The sequence below is a fragment of the Cutaneotrichosporon cavernicola genome (assembly GCF_030864355.1).
Source record: "Cutaneotrichosporon cavernicola HIS019 DNA, chromosome: 3".
NCBI lineage: Eukaryota > Fungi > Basidiomycota > Tremellomycetes > Trichosporonales > Trichosporonaceae > Cutaneotrichosporon > Cutaneotrichosporon cavernicola.
In genome coordinates this window covers 1,363,871-1,379,316 of record NC_083395.1, presented here as the reverse complement: position 1 = coordinate 1,379,316, position 15,446 = coordinate 1,363,871, and the positions used below count along the sequence as shown (strand labels likewise).

Here is a 15,446-nt window from a genome sequence, read left to right as displayed (position 1 = left end):
GGTGTCTACATTCCGCCACGCCTCGCGCCCACTCGCTGACATAGTTAAATGCAATCCTCTACTTCTTCTTGCGTGTCACCTCGTCAGGCTTGACCATGTGCAGCATGATCTTGGTCGCGCCGGCACTGGCGGGCGGCACGCCGCCGTGACCCTTGGACCAGTCGTACGACATCGAGTACGCCAGGATGTCGCACGTGTGGTTGAAGGCAGAGGACACGATCGGCATGCCCCACACTGGCGGCCGCGCATCAGTGTCGCCGTTGTTCAGGTCCTTGGCAGAGAACACTGGAGTCAGTGCACTGACAACTTTTAAAACCCACTTTTGAGCTTTGTGCGAGCAACACCGTCCCAGAAGATGATCGAGCCGTCTCCACCTCCAGTGCAGAACGTGCCCTGGACCTTGTGGAAGGTGATCGTGTTGATAGCGAAGACGTTCTGTGACCCAGTCGTCGCGGGTGCTCCCATGGTCCCCGCTGGAATGTCGACGCGGTGGCACTTGAACGAGAAGCTCTTCCTGGTTGTGTTAGGCTGCACACGGGAATAATATCAGCTTGTGCAACTCACTTCTCGTCGCTCGTGTGCGTGTACTGGAAGCCGACGCGTCCCTCGATACTGCCAATGGCATAGCCGTTCTCGCCCGTCACAGACTGTGGGAAGCAGGCAATGGCCCGTGTTTGCCACTTGAGTGGAGACTCGACCTGGCGGTACTTGGTGAACGGGTTCGAGAGGTCGTAGATGTGCACCTGGCGGTCGGCGGTACCAGCGACGACAATCTTGTCTGTGGCATCCATGGCGTACGCGCGGTCACTCAGATCTTGCACGTTCATGGGGTTGGACGAGCGCAAGTCCCAGTACTGCCATCAGCAAACTCAGCCAGGACGCGAGCCCACCTTCAGCTTCTTGTCCCAACCGGCGGTGACGAGCACTTGCTGCCCGTTGACCTCGACGTATCGCACGCACTTGATGGGAGCGTCGTGCGCAGCCACCTGCTGTTTCTGCATCGACGTCATGTCAAACATTTGCACAGCGTTGTCACAGCCGGCCGAGAAGAGATGGGAGCCGTTCTGAGGTCAGCAACGCCGTTGAGGCAACAAGTACCTTGGTCCAGCAGAGGTCGAGCACTGGTGCTTCGTGGCTGTACATGTGCTTGGGCTCGTTCTGCCCCTGATTCGAGACATTGTACAACCGCACCTGCTGTCAGTTGATAACGGGTGATTGTCATCTCACGTTGTTGTCCCAGCTGGCGACCGCAAGTACGTCCTGCGTTGGGGAGAAGTCGATCTTGGAGACCGAGTCGGAAGGGGGTTGGAGCAGCTCGATGTCTTTCGAGCCGACGCGGAACGATGAGCCCATCATCTTGGGCAGAGGGTGGCGGGTGGAAGCGGCGAGATGATGGAGGCTGCGGAGGTAGGGGAGATTCGGCGGGGCCTGGCGCGCGCTCTACCTGCAGAGATGGATGTGTCAGAAAACGATGTCGCCAAGGACTGTCAAGTGGGTGGCGCGGGTGTGGATGTAAGGATGTCAGATGTGAAGGGTGGGTAAAGATGTGGATGTGATCAAATGTGTCTTGGTCCTTAACTAAGTGTTGTGTGGCGACTGATGATCCAACAGAAACAATGCGAGGCTACACCGTGGGAGAGTTGGAGGTGAAATCAACCGTGGGAATGTTGTGACAGCATTTCAAGAAAGTTGGATGCGCGGAATCGTCTGGTGCTCGAACTCAGGTGCAACGATCATCCACGTCTTACCAAGCACTTGTCCATCACCATCGCAACCAACATGGACATCACAGAGCTTTTCGAGTTCCTCTCGAGCCCTAACCCCCAGGCGCGCCACATTGCGCTCAAGAACATTGTCGGGCACACGCCAAAGAACGACTCGAAGCGGAGTGCCTTCATCCCGTCCTCGTTTGCGGCGCTCCCGGGAGAGTCTGAGGGCCTCAAGCGCAAGGAGGGCGCCGAGGCTGACGACGTCAAGGTCAAGTGCCTCCACGACCTCGCCAACCTGTGCCGCGACCAGGGCGCTATCGCACACGATGCGCTCTCGGCCCTCGTCAACCTGTCGGACAACCTGGCTGTTGCGCGCCAGCTCGCCACCGAGCCATTCCTCATCTGGCTCGTGTCGTACACTGCCGTGAGCTACGTCGCCTGGTAAAGCTGACCCCAGAACACGACGTCTCCCCTCTCCCCCCTGACCGCGATGCTGCTGTCCAACCTGACCTCTCACCCCAGCCTCGTGCCCATGCTCGCCAACCTTACCATCCCCATCGTCGGCCTCCCCAAGGCCAAGGCATACCCGCCATGGTTCCTTCCCGCAGCTGCCTCCGCCTCATCCACCGTCCACCCCGAGTACCGCGATCCCCAGTTTTCCGCCAACGAGGAGGCTGGGCAGGAGCCTGAGCGCGAGGTTGAGGCCGTGCGTGCCCTCGTCCAGGCGTTCGAGGACGGCGCGAGCGACGGCGTTAAGGAGGGCAAAGGAAAACGCAAGGGCGAGGTCCACTTCCTTGCATCGGTGTTCGCCAACCTGTCTATGGTGAACTTAGAAGGCGTCTCAAGCTGACAGCAGGTCCCGGCGACCCGCCATCTCCTCCTCACACCTCAGCCCGCGTTCCCTGCTCCATCATCGGCAACGACACCTGACGACGAGCCGCTGCTTGCCAAGATTGTCGTGTACACCGAGCACCTGGACACGATCCGCCGCGGTGGTGCGCTCGGGTGTATCAAGAACTGCGCGATGGACAGGGCGTCCCATGCGTGGCTCCTGGCGAGTGAGCACGACCGCGTCCGCCTCCCTTCAGACACCTCGCGGACCGTCCGTGGCGTCGATGTCCTTCCATGGGTGCTGGCTCCGCTCATGGGTCCCGAGGAGTACGACATGGACGTGAGTGCCAGCTATGTTGGATGGAGTAAGCTGACAAACAGGAGATGGAGAAGCTCCCCGAGATCCTCCAGTTCCTGCCTCCTACAAAGTCAAGGGAACAGGACCCCGTGCTGCGGATGATGTGTGTGGAGATTCTTTTGTTGCTCTCGACGAGTGAGTAACATGCTTTAGCCGAGGGCAGCACTGACCCCAGCCTTCACGGGGCGGAAGGCTCTCCGCGACCGCGGGACATACTTTGTCGTGCGTGAGGCGCACAAGAACGAGGCCGACCAACAAATCAAGGACGCCATCGAGCGCCTCGTGGGCCTGCTACAGGGAGATGAGGGCCGCGAGACTCGTGCAGACGAGATCCAACACCTTGTTTCGAGGGGGGCTGACGACGAGACGGATGTCGTAGAGGTCTAAGTGGACAAGGTTGTGGACCTGTGGCCGCGACTCTGGGACGACTCACGTCTCGGAAGCGGACTGGGCCTGATCCACTGCCATGGATGTGGGCAGCTGTGGGCCTGTGGATTTTGGGCGCGAGTCTCAGAAAACCACGCCCAAAACGCATCAAAACGTACCTTGTGCCGCGATATTTGTCCTTTTCGAGGACGTTTTGGGCCTGGTGCCTATGCATAGCCGTTAGAGTTTTGTGGCGTTCCAGTCTTGTGGCCAGCGCGTCGATTAGGCTCGGTACCTCTCCCAAAATCGTCAACGGGAGAAGGTGGGGAAGCCAGACGGCTTGTTCTTCAGGATCCAGAACGCATCAATGTGCGCACCCAGGCTCCAAGCTCCAGGCTCCAAGCTCCTCCAAGCTCAAAGCTTCAGCGGACTCTGTATAATACTCGTCTGTTTGCGTCTTTGGGTCTTGGTGTGGCAAGTGCCTGGCCCGGACGAGGAGTGGGGTGCACATTCCATCGCACATTCCACCATGCTCTCGTCATCTCTGACAATTGTTGCAAAAAGGTGTCCTAATTATTTCCCTTCCAACCTGTACATGCCATAGACTCTCGGTGTTGCGAGGTCAATGTCGAGGTGGAGGTCGGGGCAGGGGACAAGTGGGGGAGGGAGGGCCGGCACGGTTTCATCTCACTTCACCGTGAAGGACGATTGTTAATAAAGCGTGGGAGCTGGAATTGGAGCTGGTAGATTTGGTGATTTGCGGCCCTGATCGCCAACCGCGATTGAGGCCGACTAGTTCTCTTGACTCTGACTTCTGACTCTGACTCCGAGGGTGAGGGATGTAATGGCGACGGGATTCCGAGGGAGGCGGGGAATGATACTGGCCGGCTTATCGGAGCCCGAAACACGAGGCCGAAACGTTTCATAATGGCCGCCTAGCAACAGCCGCGATCTCACTCCACCATTCTCCCGGTCAGCTGAGACGGTCGTGTGAGGTGGCAACGTAGGATGAGACGTCGCGCGAAAGTGTCTTAGCGAATGGAGAGGCAGGACGAGGCTATTCCTATTGGTGGTGGAGCATTCACACATCTCCTCCACAGCCTGCCGGATCGGTTCGGATTCACTCCTACCGTGTCTCCATCGGTTACCAGCGAGCGATGACAACCATCCTAGTCGCCAGTCGCACTCGGTCGACCAGCCTCTGGAAACGGTCTATGTCGGTCATCCATCCTCTGAGCCCTTCATTGATAGGGGACTAGGGCTTACCATTCAGAGGTATTCGCGTTCGCACTTCAGTGGAGCATCTTTCTGCGTGGACTGGGTTCTCAACGCCTAGCGCCCCTCGGCCCTCATGGTTGGTTCGCAAACGCGGGAGAGACCGTCGCATACCCCCGACGCCGGGCTACGAGAACACCAGTTTAGCGGGCCCTACATCACGCCAAATCCCTGGCGCCGCGACTTTCGATGTGACGCGTGCAGATTTGGCGTTGGTGGGCTTCTACATGTGGCTTTCTGAGCTCTGCTAAGCCCAGTTCATTTTAAGCCGTTTTTTGTTCAGAGCGACCTTCTTGTACGGCGTCCAATTCAGTTTGGTGGCGCAGGCGATCTGAAAATCAGCCGCCAACGCCACCATAACCGGGCACCAAACTATTTTCGGATCTCGGGGATGTGATAGCCGTCGTTGAGATTGAGTTGGGGGATGCACCATTGTTCTTGCCACAAACCCGTCCCTACGCCAACTCGGCACCACGTACACCCTCGGGCCTTGTTAGCCTGGGTTTAGAGATGTATGCATGCAATGAGTTGGGGTCTACTCTAGCCCCATAGGGCGTTTAGTGATGGTAATGCGAGTCAGTGGTGCTGGCACTACACTTCGCGCGTGGCGTCTTGGGACACAGGAATAGGCTGAGGGACAAGGCCATTGCCGGATGACACCGGCTTGCCGTCGAGAGCCTTGTCGAGCGCTTCCTGTTCCTCCGCCTTGGTACGAAGCGCGCTACCCGACGCGCCGGGCCGGTTAAGCTTCTCGCCGCGCAGCACCTGCTTGACCTCGTCCAGATTGAGCGTCTCATACTCGATGAGAGCGGCAGCAAGAGTGTGAAGCTCGTCCTCGCGCGTCTTGAGGAGGTGGCGCACGCGGGTCATACCGTCGTCCAGGAAACTACGGTCAGCGGTGCTGGGGCGAGTTACTCACATCTTGATCTCGCTCTCGATCAGGTCCTTGGTCTGGTCCGAAAGGAAGCGCGACTGGTCGTCGCCGTGCGCAACCAGACCAATCTTGTCGCTGTAGCCAAATGTCCGGACCATGCGAGTCGCGACGTTGGTGGCATTCACCAGGTCGCTCGAGCAACCCGACGTGGTGCCGTCCTCACCATAGATGAGCTCCTCGGCAGCGCGACCGCCCAGGGCAACGTCAATCATTGCAAGGTACTCCTTGCGGTTGCGCGAGTCTGTTGTCAGCTACCGACTGGCGCATTTCACAGGAAACAAAATCACCCTTGTCCATCTCGGGAAGGAGGAACGTGATCCCGAGCGCACGTCCGCGGGGCATGATCGTGACCTTGTGCAGTGGGTCCGCGCCAGGGGTGTGGAGTGCAACGAGCGCGTGTCCACCCTCGTGGTACGCAGTGGCCTTCTTGGCCTCCTCGGTGACAAAGTGCGAGCGGCGCTCGGCGCCCATGCGTATGCGGTCTGGACGTTAGTTATTTCCGAGGTATGCGTGACTGCGACGCAATGTTCGCCGCGCGTGTCATATCATGGTGACAAGTAGTGACAATTGTAACAAGCGTCGAGGCCTAGGCACAGGGCTTGTGTCAAGTCGGCGTGACACGCGGTTAATTACGGTATCGTACGTCTCCAACAGAGAGACGCAAGTCGTGACCACTGTCACCGCCAGTCACCGCCGTCGCCGCCGGCCGCCGATGACGCACAGTCACTGCTCAACCAAACAGTGACCGATGTGACATACTGACGCGCTCGGAACCAACAGTCGATCCGCGAGGAACACGGCAAAACTTACCCTTGGCCCACTCAAAGTCATCGAGAGTCACATCCTGGCCGTTGTGACGCGCAGCCTTGACCGCAGCCTGGTTGACGAGGTTGGAGAGGTCCGCACCGCTCATACCGGGGGTACCGCGAGCAATGACAGCAGGGTCAACGTTCGGCGCGAGCTTGATCTTGGTCATGTGGTGGCGGAGGATCTCGATACGCCCGCGTACGTCGGGGAGGGGAACGACGACATGACGGTCGAAACGACCAGGACGGGTGAGGGCCTTATCAAGAGACTGAGGGAAGTTGGTAGCAGCAATTATGATGACACCCTCGCTCTGCTCGAAACCGTCCAGCTCGACGAGGAGCTGGTTGAGAGTCTGCTTCATGTAATGCTGGTCCTTGGAGGAGCGCTTCGAGCCAATCGCGTCGAGCTCGTCAATGAACACAATGGCCGGCGCCTTTTTGCGGGCAGCCGCGAAGAGCTCGCGTACGCGCTTGGCTGAAGGTTAGTCCTTCACAGAGCAGAAAATACTCACCGCCAACACCAACAAACATCTCGTCAAACGACGAGCCAGAAGCAAAAAGGAAGGGAACCTCGGCCTCGCCGGCGACGGCGCGAGCGAGCATCGTCTTACCCGTACCGGGCGGGCCAGTAAGCAGGACACCCTTGGGAAGCTTGCCGCCCAGGGTCGAGAACTTCTCGGGGTTCTTGAGGAACTCGACAATCTCCTGGAGCTCCTGCTTAGCCTCTTCGACACCGTGGACGTCGGCAAACTTGACAGCCTTACCCTCCTCTGGCTCAAACTCGGCGGGGCCGGGCCCGGCCTTGAGCAAGCCAGTGTTCTCCATGACCATCGAGATGATGGTGAAGATGACGAAACCCCAGAAGAGCAAACCGAGGAGGTACCGGAGGACGCGCCATGTGTTGGTCTGGGGCGAGTTCGGGGCGAGCTGGACATAGATAGGCTGGAGCGGTGAGCCGGGGCCAGTCGTGGCACCCGTGGCCGCGCCTGTGGGCGGGGAAGGTGGTGGAGGAGGAGGCGGAGGGTATGAACCAGTTGACGGAGGAGCGGACGGGGTGGCAGAAGCGTAGGCCGGCGGCGGGTGGGTGGCAGCAGAAGAGGCAGCAGCGGAGGTGGACGCGACACCGGCAGCGGCACCGGTGGCGCTGGTAACATGTCTTAAAACGTCGGAGGCAGAGGCCACAGGCGCGCCGATACGCTCGTCGCGGTGGCGCGTGGCAGACGCTACCTCACCGAGGCGACCAGTGTACGCGAGAGCGTGCGAGTAGAGCTCGAACGCCTCGTTGGAGCGAAGGAGCGCATCGGAGCCCTCGGGCGAGCCAGGCTCAGCGAAGGCGACGGCCTCGTAATACTTGCACACTCCGTTGTTCTCGCCACCTTCGGCGAGGGCGCGGAGGAGCGCGATCTGGAGCTTAGGATCGGAGCTGGAGCGGGATTCAAGAGCGTCAGTCTCGAGGGCTGCGATGCGGCGTTGGAAGTCGGTGAGGGGCTGGCCGTCAATGGGGTGGGCCTGAGCGTTGGCAAGGTCCTGGGCAGTGATGTTCGGTACGGAGGAGTCGGAGACGGGAGCGGCGACGTCTTTGTCGGACTTGCGAGAGAAGAGGCCAGAGCGGAAAGACGAAGAAGACAACGGGCGGACGAGGCCGACGCGCACCAAGTGGGCTGCGTCGCGGCGACACAGGGCCCGCATGATGTCTAGCCCGGCGGGTCGGAGCGCCATTGTTCTAGCGCACGGGCTGACCAGAAGGAGAATGATGAGTGGAAGGAAGGTGAGAGGTTGAGTTGTTGACAAGAGGTGAGCAAGTGATCATTCATACAAGACGCGTGTCCCTTCCCATTTAGGTTCCTTTGGCTATTCTCCAGGCCTCCAGGCCTAGTCTTCCATTTCTCTGTAAGTTGGAACAATTTGCTTCCGTCAACACGACTCTTGACGACAATACCACCATGCACCATGCCACCGCCACCATGCCACTCAAACTACTCTTTACGTTGATCAAAGGAGAGACTGCTTGCATTGAATCTATATCTCGATATCTCGGGTAATTGTTCGCTCTTTACTACTCTACTTTAACCTGAATGATACATGGGAGCAAAGGTATCTCTATCTGAGGCGCGGCTTACGCTACGCACCAACACCGGATTATCGGGCGAGCTAGTTGGGGACGCCTCAACTACTTTAATGTGTGATGCGTTGTATTGATAGAACGGGCCAGATGATTTGCCGTCCTCTGTCGGAATGCAGTCGGGGTCATGGCGCAGACATCGATCCGAGGGAAGACGACAGGAGCTTGAGAGAAACGCTACAAATGACAGATTGGGAGGCGGTGCGCAGATTGATGCGGCTGTTGGGTGAAGGAGGGAAAACGTTGCCAAACTGACGGCGCGTCGCGTGCGATGGTATGGCAGTAGACGCGTTTTGGGGGTCGTCGCCAGAAAGGTTCGGTTTGAGTGAGGGGTGGGTGTAGTGATGTTGGAATGATGCTTGCGTACGTGAAATGAAACCAATGCAAAATGTTGTGGGGTGGGGAATTCCGAGGGTGGAATGAATGGCCGATGACCTATGCAGACTAGCTGCTTAGCCGACGCACTGCCCGCTGCGGGATTGCGAGCGAGCTTGGGAGAGCATGGAGCGCTGGCCGCGCCTGGTACGCCGACGGTGGGGGCATGGCCTTACTAGCAGATGACCCGGAGGGTGCGATGTTCTCCTTGATCGCCACGTAGTGGGCGTCCTTGCCAGTAACGAACGTGGTGTCCTTGGCCGAGACGTAGTCGACGTCGACGATGGTACCAGGATGCGAGGTGAGCGGCGTGATTGGGGTGATGGGTTCATCCCCCGCCTCGGAAGAGGAACAGCTGTACGAGCCACCAGGGCTGGGGCTGGTCCGAGCCATGGCGCCACGCTTGCCCCCCCAGGATGAGGGAGTGAGGCTTGGCGTGGGGAGGCCGTTCGAGTAAGGGGTACAAGGGGTCTCGGGGTAGGGGCGGTAACGATTGCCGTTACGGTAAAACTGGCGCACGATCCCAGAGATTCGGTTGTGCCACCCGATGGCGTACTTCTTAACAACAATCTCCGACAGCGCGAGGGGTACATCGTTCAGGGCGTCCACAAAGGTCCTGTCGATCGCCTCGGCGACACGCGTGGCGGCGGCGTCATTCGAAGGGGTGATGAAGTCTGGGGCCGGCTTCTTCGCGTCCTGGTCAAGGATGTAACGGGACAGGCGGAGGGCTCCCCATGCGATGACGTGAGGGCGGACACCGATAAACTCGCGGCGGTAGAGGGTGAGCTCCATGAGGTACCGAGCCATCGACGACACAGTCGCGTCCTCGTTGAGGGCTGCTGAAGGGTCCATGGTGAGGTGGCGAAGCCAAGCCTCGGCGGAGGGGTGGCCGATGGCCCACTGGATGGTGGTGAGGATGTGACCCTCCATCTGAATGAAAGCCGACTGCTCGTATGCACCGCAGCACATGTCGTAAAACTCGCGGACAAGCGGGACACGCTCCTTGGAGTCCTCAAACTTTGCGGCGATCCAAAGCGAAGCACAGCCCACCAGCTGGTAGTGCTTTTTGTAGACGACGCGTCGCGAGACGTAGCGGTCGATGATGTTGCACGCAAGGTACAACACTTCGGGGCGCAGCCTAAACTGGAGGTGGATCTCGATGATGAAGTCGATCAGGTACGGCCGCATGCGCCACTGAAGCTCTGGCTGTTGGTCCATGAGCTCGGGCTGGGCGAGCGTCTGCAGCTGTGATGGTGTCAGCATTGGGTTGATGTGCAAGGTGACTGGGTGACGCGTACCTCCATCTCGAACAGCCACGCAAGGTGCTCGTCGCGGTACTCCTCCTCGTAGAAGTAACCATCATCTGAGCGCTTGGGGACGAACTGCTGTGGCTCGGACACAAGGGTGGACGTGCCACTGATCAGTTCAGGGCTCGGCTGCAGGGCGGACGAGACCATCTTGCGAGATGGTGGTGCTGCCGATGCGGGTGAGACGGAGCGCTTGCGGCTCCAGCCTTCGATGGATGTGCGGGCAAACTTGGTTGGTGGTGCGGGGGGCATGATAGGTAATGGATGGAAGGCGACGAGAAGGTGTATGATGACCCGGGATGGAGGAGATGATGACCGTTATGAGACGGATCACCGAGGAGGCGTGAGAAAGAGTGCCGGGCTGTTGAGTGGCGTTGGCGTTATGTCGGGAGGGGGAGGGGGGGTTGATGACAGCGTGACACTTGAATACTGGTGGAATGTGAACGCGTCGCTGATCTAAGTGCCGCTGCGGGAGGTAGGATGAGTGGGAAAGACTTGATGACGTTGAGAGAGGATAGAGATGCTGATGCAAGTCGTGAGCAAAGCACAATGCGTGGCGGGTCGTAAACGAGTGGATGGCCAACAACGCGAAGAGAGAGAGACAGAGAGAGAGAGAGATGTACTACAAGACTGGGCCGACCACACTACGCGCCAGGCTGAGGCGGGATGTGATGGGCGCTCCCGAGAGGCAGTCAAGCTCTGGAAGCTGGCGCAGTTCTACGAGTTCCAGCGTGTCGTTCGCCAGAGACAGGTAGAGGGAGAGGGAGGAAGCTGCGCGCGCGTCGCAGATGTAGAGGAGGATTGGCGAGGGAGAGCGTTGGGAGGAGGACAAGACTCGAGGGGAGTGACCTGCTAGAGGTCTTTAAAGGAGGATGGTACAGTGGGAGCGAGTCCCAAGGGGAGGGAGGGCCAGGGGCTGGGTGCAACCAAGTGAACTGGGGTGCGACCCAGCGAGCCCACAAGGTCGGGACCGTTTCGCAACAGGAGCGGCAGGCCAGGGAGGGGGAGACAGGCAGCGCCATTGAGAGGGTGCATGTATGGTAGGGTCACTTGAGGGCGACCAAACTGCCCGTCATGCGTACGAGGCAGGGAAGTGTCGCCAGACCATTGCCCGTTGCTGGCGCCAGGGGAGTATTCAACCCCAAGTGCCCCTGCAAGAGAAAACTCAGACACGAAAACCGCGACTCTGTGGGTAACGCAAAATCAATCATTAAATGAAAACTCGAACAAGAGATTTCAGGGAGGGTCAAGTTTTCACAAACTCACCACACCATTGAGATGTCAAAACCCTGATGTTGGACCCCCGGAAAATCCCCTTTTCTAAACTTTCTATACCCCGCAAACCCAAACTCAAACCCACAACCAGAAATCTCAGGGGGACGAGTTTGTGGATGGAATCTCTGAACTCACCCTGCTCAGAATACGTTCAAACTGTCGGCCCGCCAACGTGATGCGAGGTGTGCGTAATCGGCGGATGCCAGGAAAGCAAACGCCTAACAGGGGCCGTACCCAACTAGACCATGTTAGCGCGAATCAATACGACATGGGCACAGCACAGAAGCATGGTCATGTCCGACCGGGCCTAATCGCGAACGACCGTGCTAGTTCTAAAGTGGCAAGACCAGCGCGCGTCACAATTAAGAAATGAGGGTCAAGCCAGCCGAGGCCCAATCCCACAACACATGAACGAGCATCGGGCAATGGCGTGCAAGCCAGTTCCCTACGTAGTTCCACACCACGCCGGATTCAGCCGGCTGTCGGTGACCACCGGGTTGCCTCAGAAGGTGGCACGTGGAGGGTGACTCCACTGAAAGGCAACGCCACCAGTACTCCCTCCAGGAGGAAGGCTTGAAAGTGTGGCGCCAGCGGACCCTCAAGGGAAGCGAGACGCGTCCCGCTTTGAAGAGCAGGAAGGCCCCACACTGGTGATTGGGACCGAGACATGTGCCACTCACTTGGATGTCGCTTCTCGCCGGCCTGGAATGAGATCAAGAGCTTGGGCAAGTACCAGTCTAGCTCGGCCTTGATAAGGAACGGATGATGATGGTGTTGGCTTGAGTCTATTGGGTAAGCGAATGTCCTTGATAAAGTACGTTGATGATAAGGAGTGTGGGGGGGAGGGGGTAATGAACGTGGAGTGTAGAGGGTGCTGATCACAGAGAGATAAGGGAAACGATGGCCGAGGGAATAAAGAAGAAGAACGAGATGCCGAGACAAAAAATCGCCAGCCACAAGACCATGGAGAGGAGACGGGCGATGATATAGGGGGATAGAAGGAAGTGGTGAGTGAACCGAGAAGCAAGGTGGGATGGTTGTTGACGAGGGAAGCGGCCACCTTCTTATGTGCTCACCGCCCTCGCTCGTGGGGTCACAGCTGGTTCGCTCGCCCCACCACCGACGTGACCAAGTAAACAATAAACACGACACGACACGATGCAGTGTTGTGGGTGGGGCTGAATGAGACGGTGGAACGAGTGGGCCGAGCGCGGGGCAATCACGGATGGGATGAGGGTGGGTGGTGGTGGCGGCAGGGGAGGAGAAAGTGGAGGTGATGCGCCAAGGGGCTTACTCGGGTGACTTGCTCGGACGTCGCCGAGATGGCTTGAGTGCGAATCAAGTGGTTGAGATTGTGAAGAAGAGAGATGAAGAAAGGGAGAATGGAGCTTGAGATGTAAGAGAGTCAAGCAAGTGTGAAGAGAATAAGATACAAGCAATCAAACAGCACAGACGCCAGAGACCAGCTTCAAGGAAACAGTCGAGGAAGGTCGAGGAAGGTGAAGTGTGTTCCGGTTCCGGCGCCGGATAAGTAGCAACAGATGTGTGTGTGTGGGGAGGGGGGGGGGGGAGGTAACATTGGGACCGCGGGCCGCGGGCCGTGTGGAGTAGTGACGATGGATCGCCTTTGACGTCTTATGTCTGTGTGCGACCATGAAGGTGGGCGTGCGCTCAACTCCGCCAGGCCCCCAGCACAGGTGGTCACCTCCTCTCCAAACCTCCTTCCAACTCCGCCCCATACCATCCCATGGTTATGCCGACGCCCGACCGTCACCTGACTTGAACTATTCAAGGAAGGAGCAGATAACGACAGGCGCAGGAGACGATCACTCACTTTGTTGGGCCAGAGGAGACGGTGACGTCCAAGTCAACCTTTTGGACACGGCGGTGACAGGGAGGACAGAGCCAGCTCGGGAAAGTGGGACAAATTCTTTCCAGTCTTGTTCTTGTTCGCCCTCTGGAAGTCGAAGCAGACAGACAAGGGGCTTGCGTGATGCGGATCGTGGGGTTCGTGTTGTTCGTGAGTGCCGTGGACGTGCAGACAATGCAAGGAGGTTTGGTTCAGATGAGGAGAGTGAAGATGGCTGGAGTGAGGGATGAGTTAAGTAAAGCCGTCGAGGAGCGCACTGCGCTGTCTTTCGGGCGGTCGGATGAGACGAGACTCGCGTGCTAGCGGCTCTTGACTCGAGGTGCGAAGGGATGCAGGGAGGAGTAAGAGGAAGAAGGAGGGGAGAGGAGGGGAGTAAGGGGTAGATGGAGGAGCGAGGAGTGAGGAGAGGATAGGATAGGAGAGGTGGTGAGTGTGGAGGGCAAAGTTTGTTGAGAGCAGGATGAGCTGACATTACATATCTGTACGCAAGGGATTAAAGACTTGTGTGCACTCTATGAGGGGCGAGCAGTTGGCCGAGACCTGGCTATACGTACCCTTGGGACACCGTTCACTGTCGCCCGCCGTAGTCCAGATGGGCCGGGGTAAGTGGTTTGCATGGACGGTGACAGTAAGAGCCTAGCCAAAGGCCTAAAGGAGGTCCGGGGGGTGAGCCCGAGGGACTCCAGCTGAGGCCAGAGCGGACGGGCTCGAGGTCTAGATGAGGGTTGTTCTAGGTGTAGTTAGTATATCAAAGGGAGTGACCGTTGGTGGTAAGAAAAAAAGGAAACAATAAAACTAGTTGGGTCATTTACTATTTGGATCGTCTGTGCGTTTTAGGTTGAGGGATGATTACAACGCACAAGTCGTCTAAAGGACACACAAGGGGCCGAGTCCTACTTCTCCCTTCTCCCTTCTCCCTTCGACTCCTGCGTGACAATGGATTCGGCCGGATGACTGTCCGGCCGTCGAAAGGAGGGCAGTGGAGCTCGGGCACATAGCCACCGGTACCAGTCGTGACTGCAACTCAGTGGCGCTCTTACAGAGATCAGAAACGCAAGAGATGGTGAGCGACACCCTTGCGGAGCAATACAGAGAGTGGCTGATGCGCATCCCAAACTCAACTTGGCGGGAGGTTCCCGTCGACATGCAACGTGTGATTACCTGCAGCTCTTTGTGCTCACCACCATCTACGCTACTTGCAACCGGCCGGTTCAACGGCGCAGTTACGCTCAGGCCATGCTTCCCGTCCCGGGGCGTTATGCCTCCTCCTCGCACCTCGTTGCATGCCTCGCACTCAATCTCGCCCCTTATCGTCGCGGGACCCCGGGGTTCACGGGGGTCGCGGGAGGCGAGCCAAGGCTTCTCCCGGCGAAAGCCGCCCGTGTCCCCGTCCTCGTCGCACCCGGCGGTAAGCACGCGCCACAGGTCCAGAACACGTCGACTGACAGTTCCGGCGCTAGTACCTGTTAGTGCTCGTTGGCCGTAGCGCGCAGTCCACAACCAGCAACTCCCTCCCCAAGAACCTGGCTTGGTATTCTCAGTGCCTGTCTGCCTCGTGTGCTCCTGTCCTCAGGAGATCACTGGGCTTGCAATTGCATCTCTTCGGATACTGGCGACGACTGGAATGCTGAGGCCGCCGTCACTCTTTGGTTGGTCCTCCGATCCGATCAAGACGCAGCAGTGTGAGACCAGCTAATGCGGTATGGGGCGCACGGAGGGCGGTGAGGCTGTGGCTGAGACGGCGTCTCTTTTTGCAGAAGAGTAAGTGAGTGCGTGTTCATCGACGGCCCGTGTGCTGCCGCGTGTGGGCGTGCTTCGTGATCGGAGACGAACCATGGTTATCGGAGTCACTGATTGTCAGAGGCGAGTGACAAGGGGCTCAACTGCATGGTGTAGATGTGTGGAGAATGGAGGGAGGGGCGGGAGGGGGGGTGCGAGGAACGCCATCTAAGGCCTCAAATTCAACCGGTGTAGAGAGAAGAACGCCACTTTGCCATCTCGTGAATCGCGTGTGCGCGTAAATGGGTACAAGTGTGTGTGTGTGGGCGGCTCGAGCGCTGCAGTCATGGATGAGAATTGGCTAATTTGAGTCAGTCGGTGAGAAGCATGGTCAGCTCACAAGTCGATCCAGACTCGTCGGTGCTCGGTGACCAGCGAGGTTTGGCTGGATCCATTGCGCCCGTGCTCACCTGATGAGAAGCCAAATCCTGTTCCCTCA

General features: G+C 58.4%; 5 protein-coding genes across 5 annotated transcripts; 2 read left to right on the top strand and 3 right to left on the bottom strand.

The window, feature by feature from the left end:
* Nucleotides 1-58: 58 nt before the first annotated feature.
* GLE2 (uncharacterized protein) lies at nt 59-1,356 on the bottom strand (the record flags this gene model as incomplete). Its single annotated transcript, XM_060598966.1, has 6 exons — nt 59-285; nt 321-514; nt 565-854; nt 891-1,064; nt 1,099-1,191; nt 1,228-1,356. The coding sequence occupies 6 exons, from the start codon at nt 1,354-1,356 to the stop codon at nt 59-61; spliced, it is 1,107 nt and encodes a 368-aa protein (XP_060455707.1).
* Nucleotides 1,357-1,779: 423 nt separating this feature from the next.
* HGH1 (uncharacterized protein) lies at nt 1,780-3,285 on the top strand (the record flags this gene model as incomplete). The annotated part of the gene is made up of 5 exons (XM_060598965.1): nt 1,780-2,133; nt 2,167-2,532; nt 2,566-2,880; nt 2,922-3,033; nt 3,074-3,285. The coding sequence occupies 5 exons, from the start codon at nt 1,780-1,782 to the stop codon at nt 3,283-3,285; spliced, it is 1,359 nt and encodes a 452-aa protein (XP_060455706.1).
* Nucleotides 3,286-5,130: 1,845 nt separating this feature from the next.
* Nucleotides 5,131-7,998, bottom strand: YME1 (uncharacterized protein; the record flags this gene model as incomplete). Its single annotated transcript, XM_060598964.1, has 5 exons — nt 5,131-5,425; nt 5,459-5,714; nt 5,761-5,955; nt 6,284-6,754; nt 6,792-7,998. 5 exons carry the CDS (start codon nt 7,996-7,998, stop codon nt 5,131-5,133), a joined length of 2,424 nt encoding a protein of 807 aa, XP_060455705.1.
* An 847-nt stretch (nt 7,999-8,845) lies between these two features.
* CcaverHIS019_0305090 (uncharacterized protein) lies at nt 8,846-10,335 on the bottom strand (the record flags this gene model as incomplete). The annotated part of the gene is made up of 2 exons (XM_060598963.1): nt 8,846-10,021; nt 10,075-10,335. 2 exons carry the CDS (start codon nt 10,333-10,335, stop codon nt 8,846-8,848), a joined length of 1,437 nt encoding a protein of 478 aa, XP_060455704.1.
* Nucleotides 10,336-14,464: 4,129 nt separating this feature from the next.
* Nucleotides 14,465-15,124, top strand: CcaverHIS019_0305080 (uncharacterized protein; the record flags this gene model as incomplete). The annotated part of the gene is made up of 3 exons (XM_060598962.1): nt 14,465-14,693; nt 14,921-14,989; nt 15,090-15,124. 3 exons carry the CDS (start codon nt 14,465-14,467, stop codon nt 15,122-15,124), a joined length of 333 nt encoding a protein of 110 aa, XP_060455703.1.
* Between the last annotated feature and the right edge of the window lie 322 nt (nt 15,125-15,446).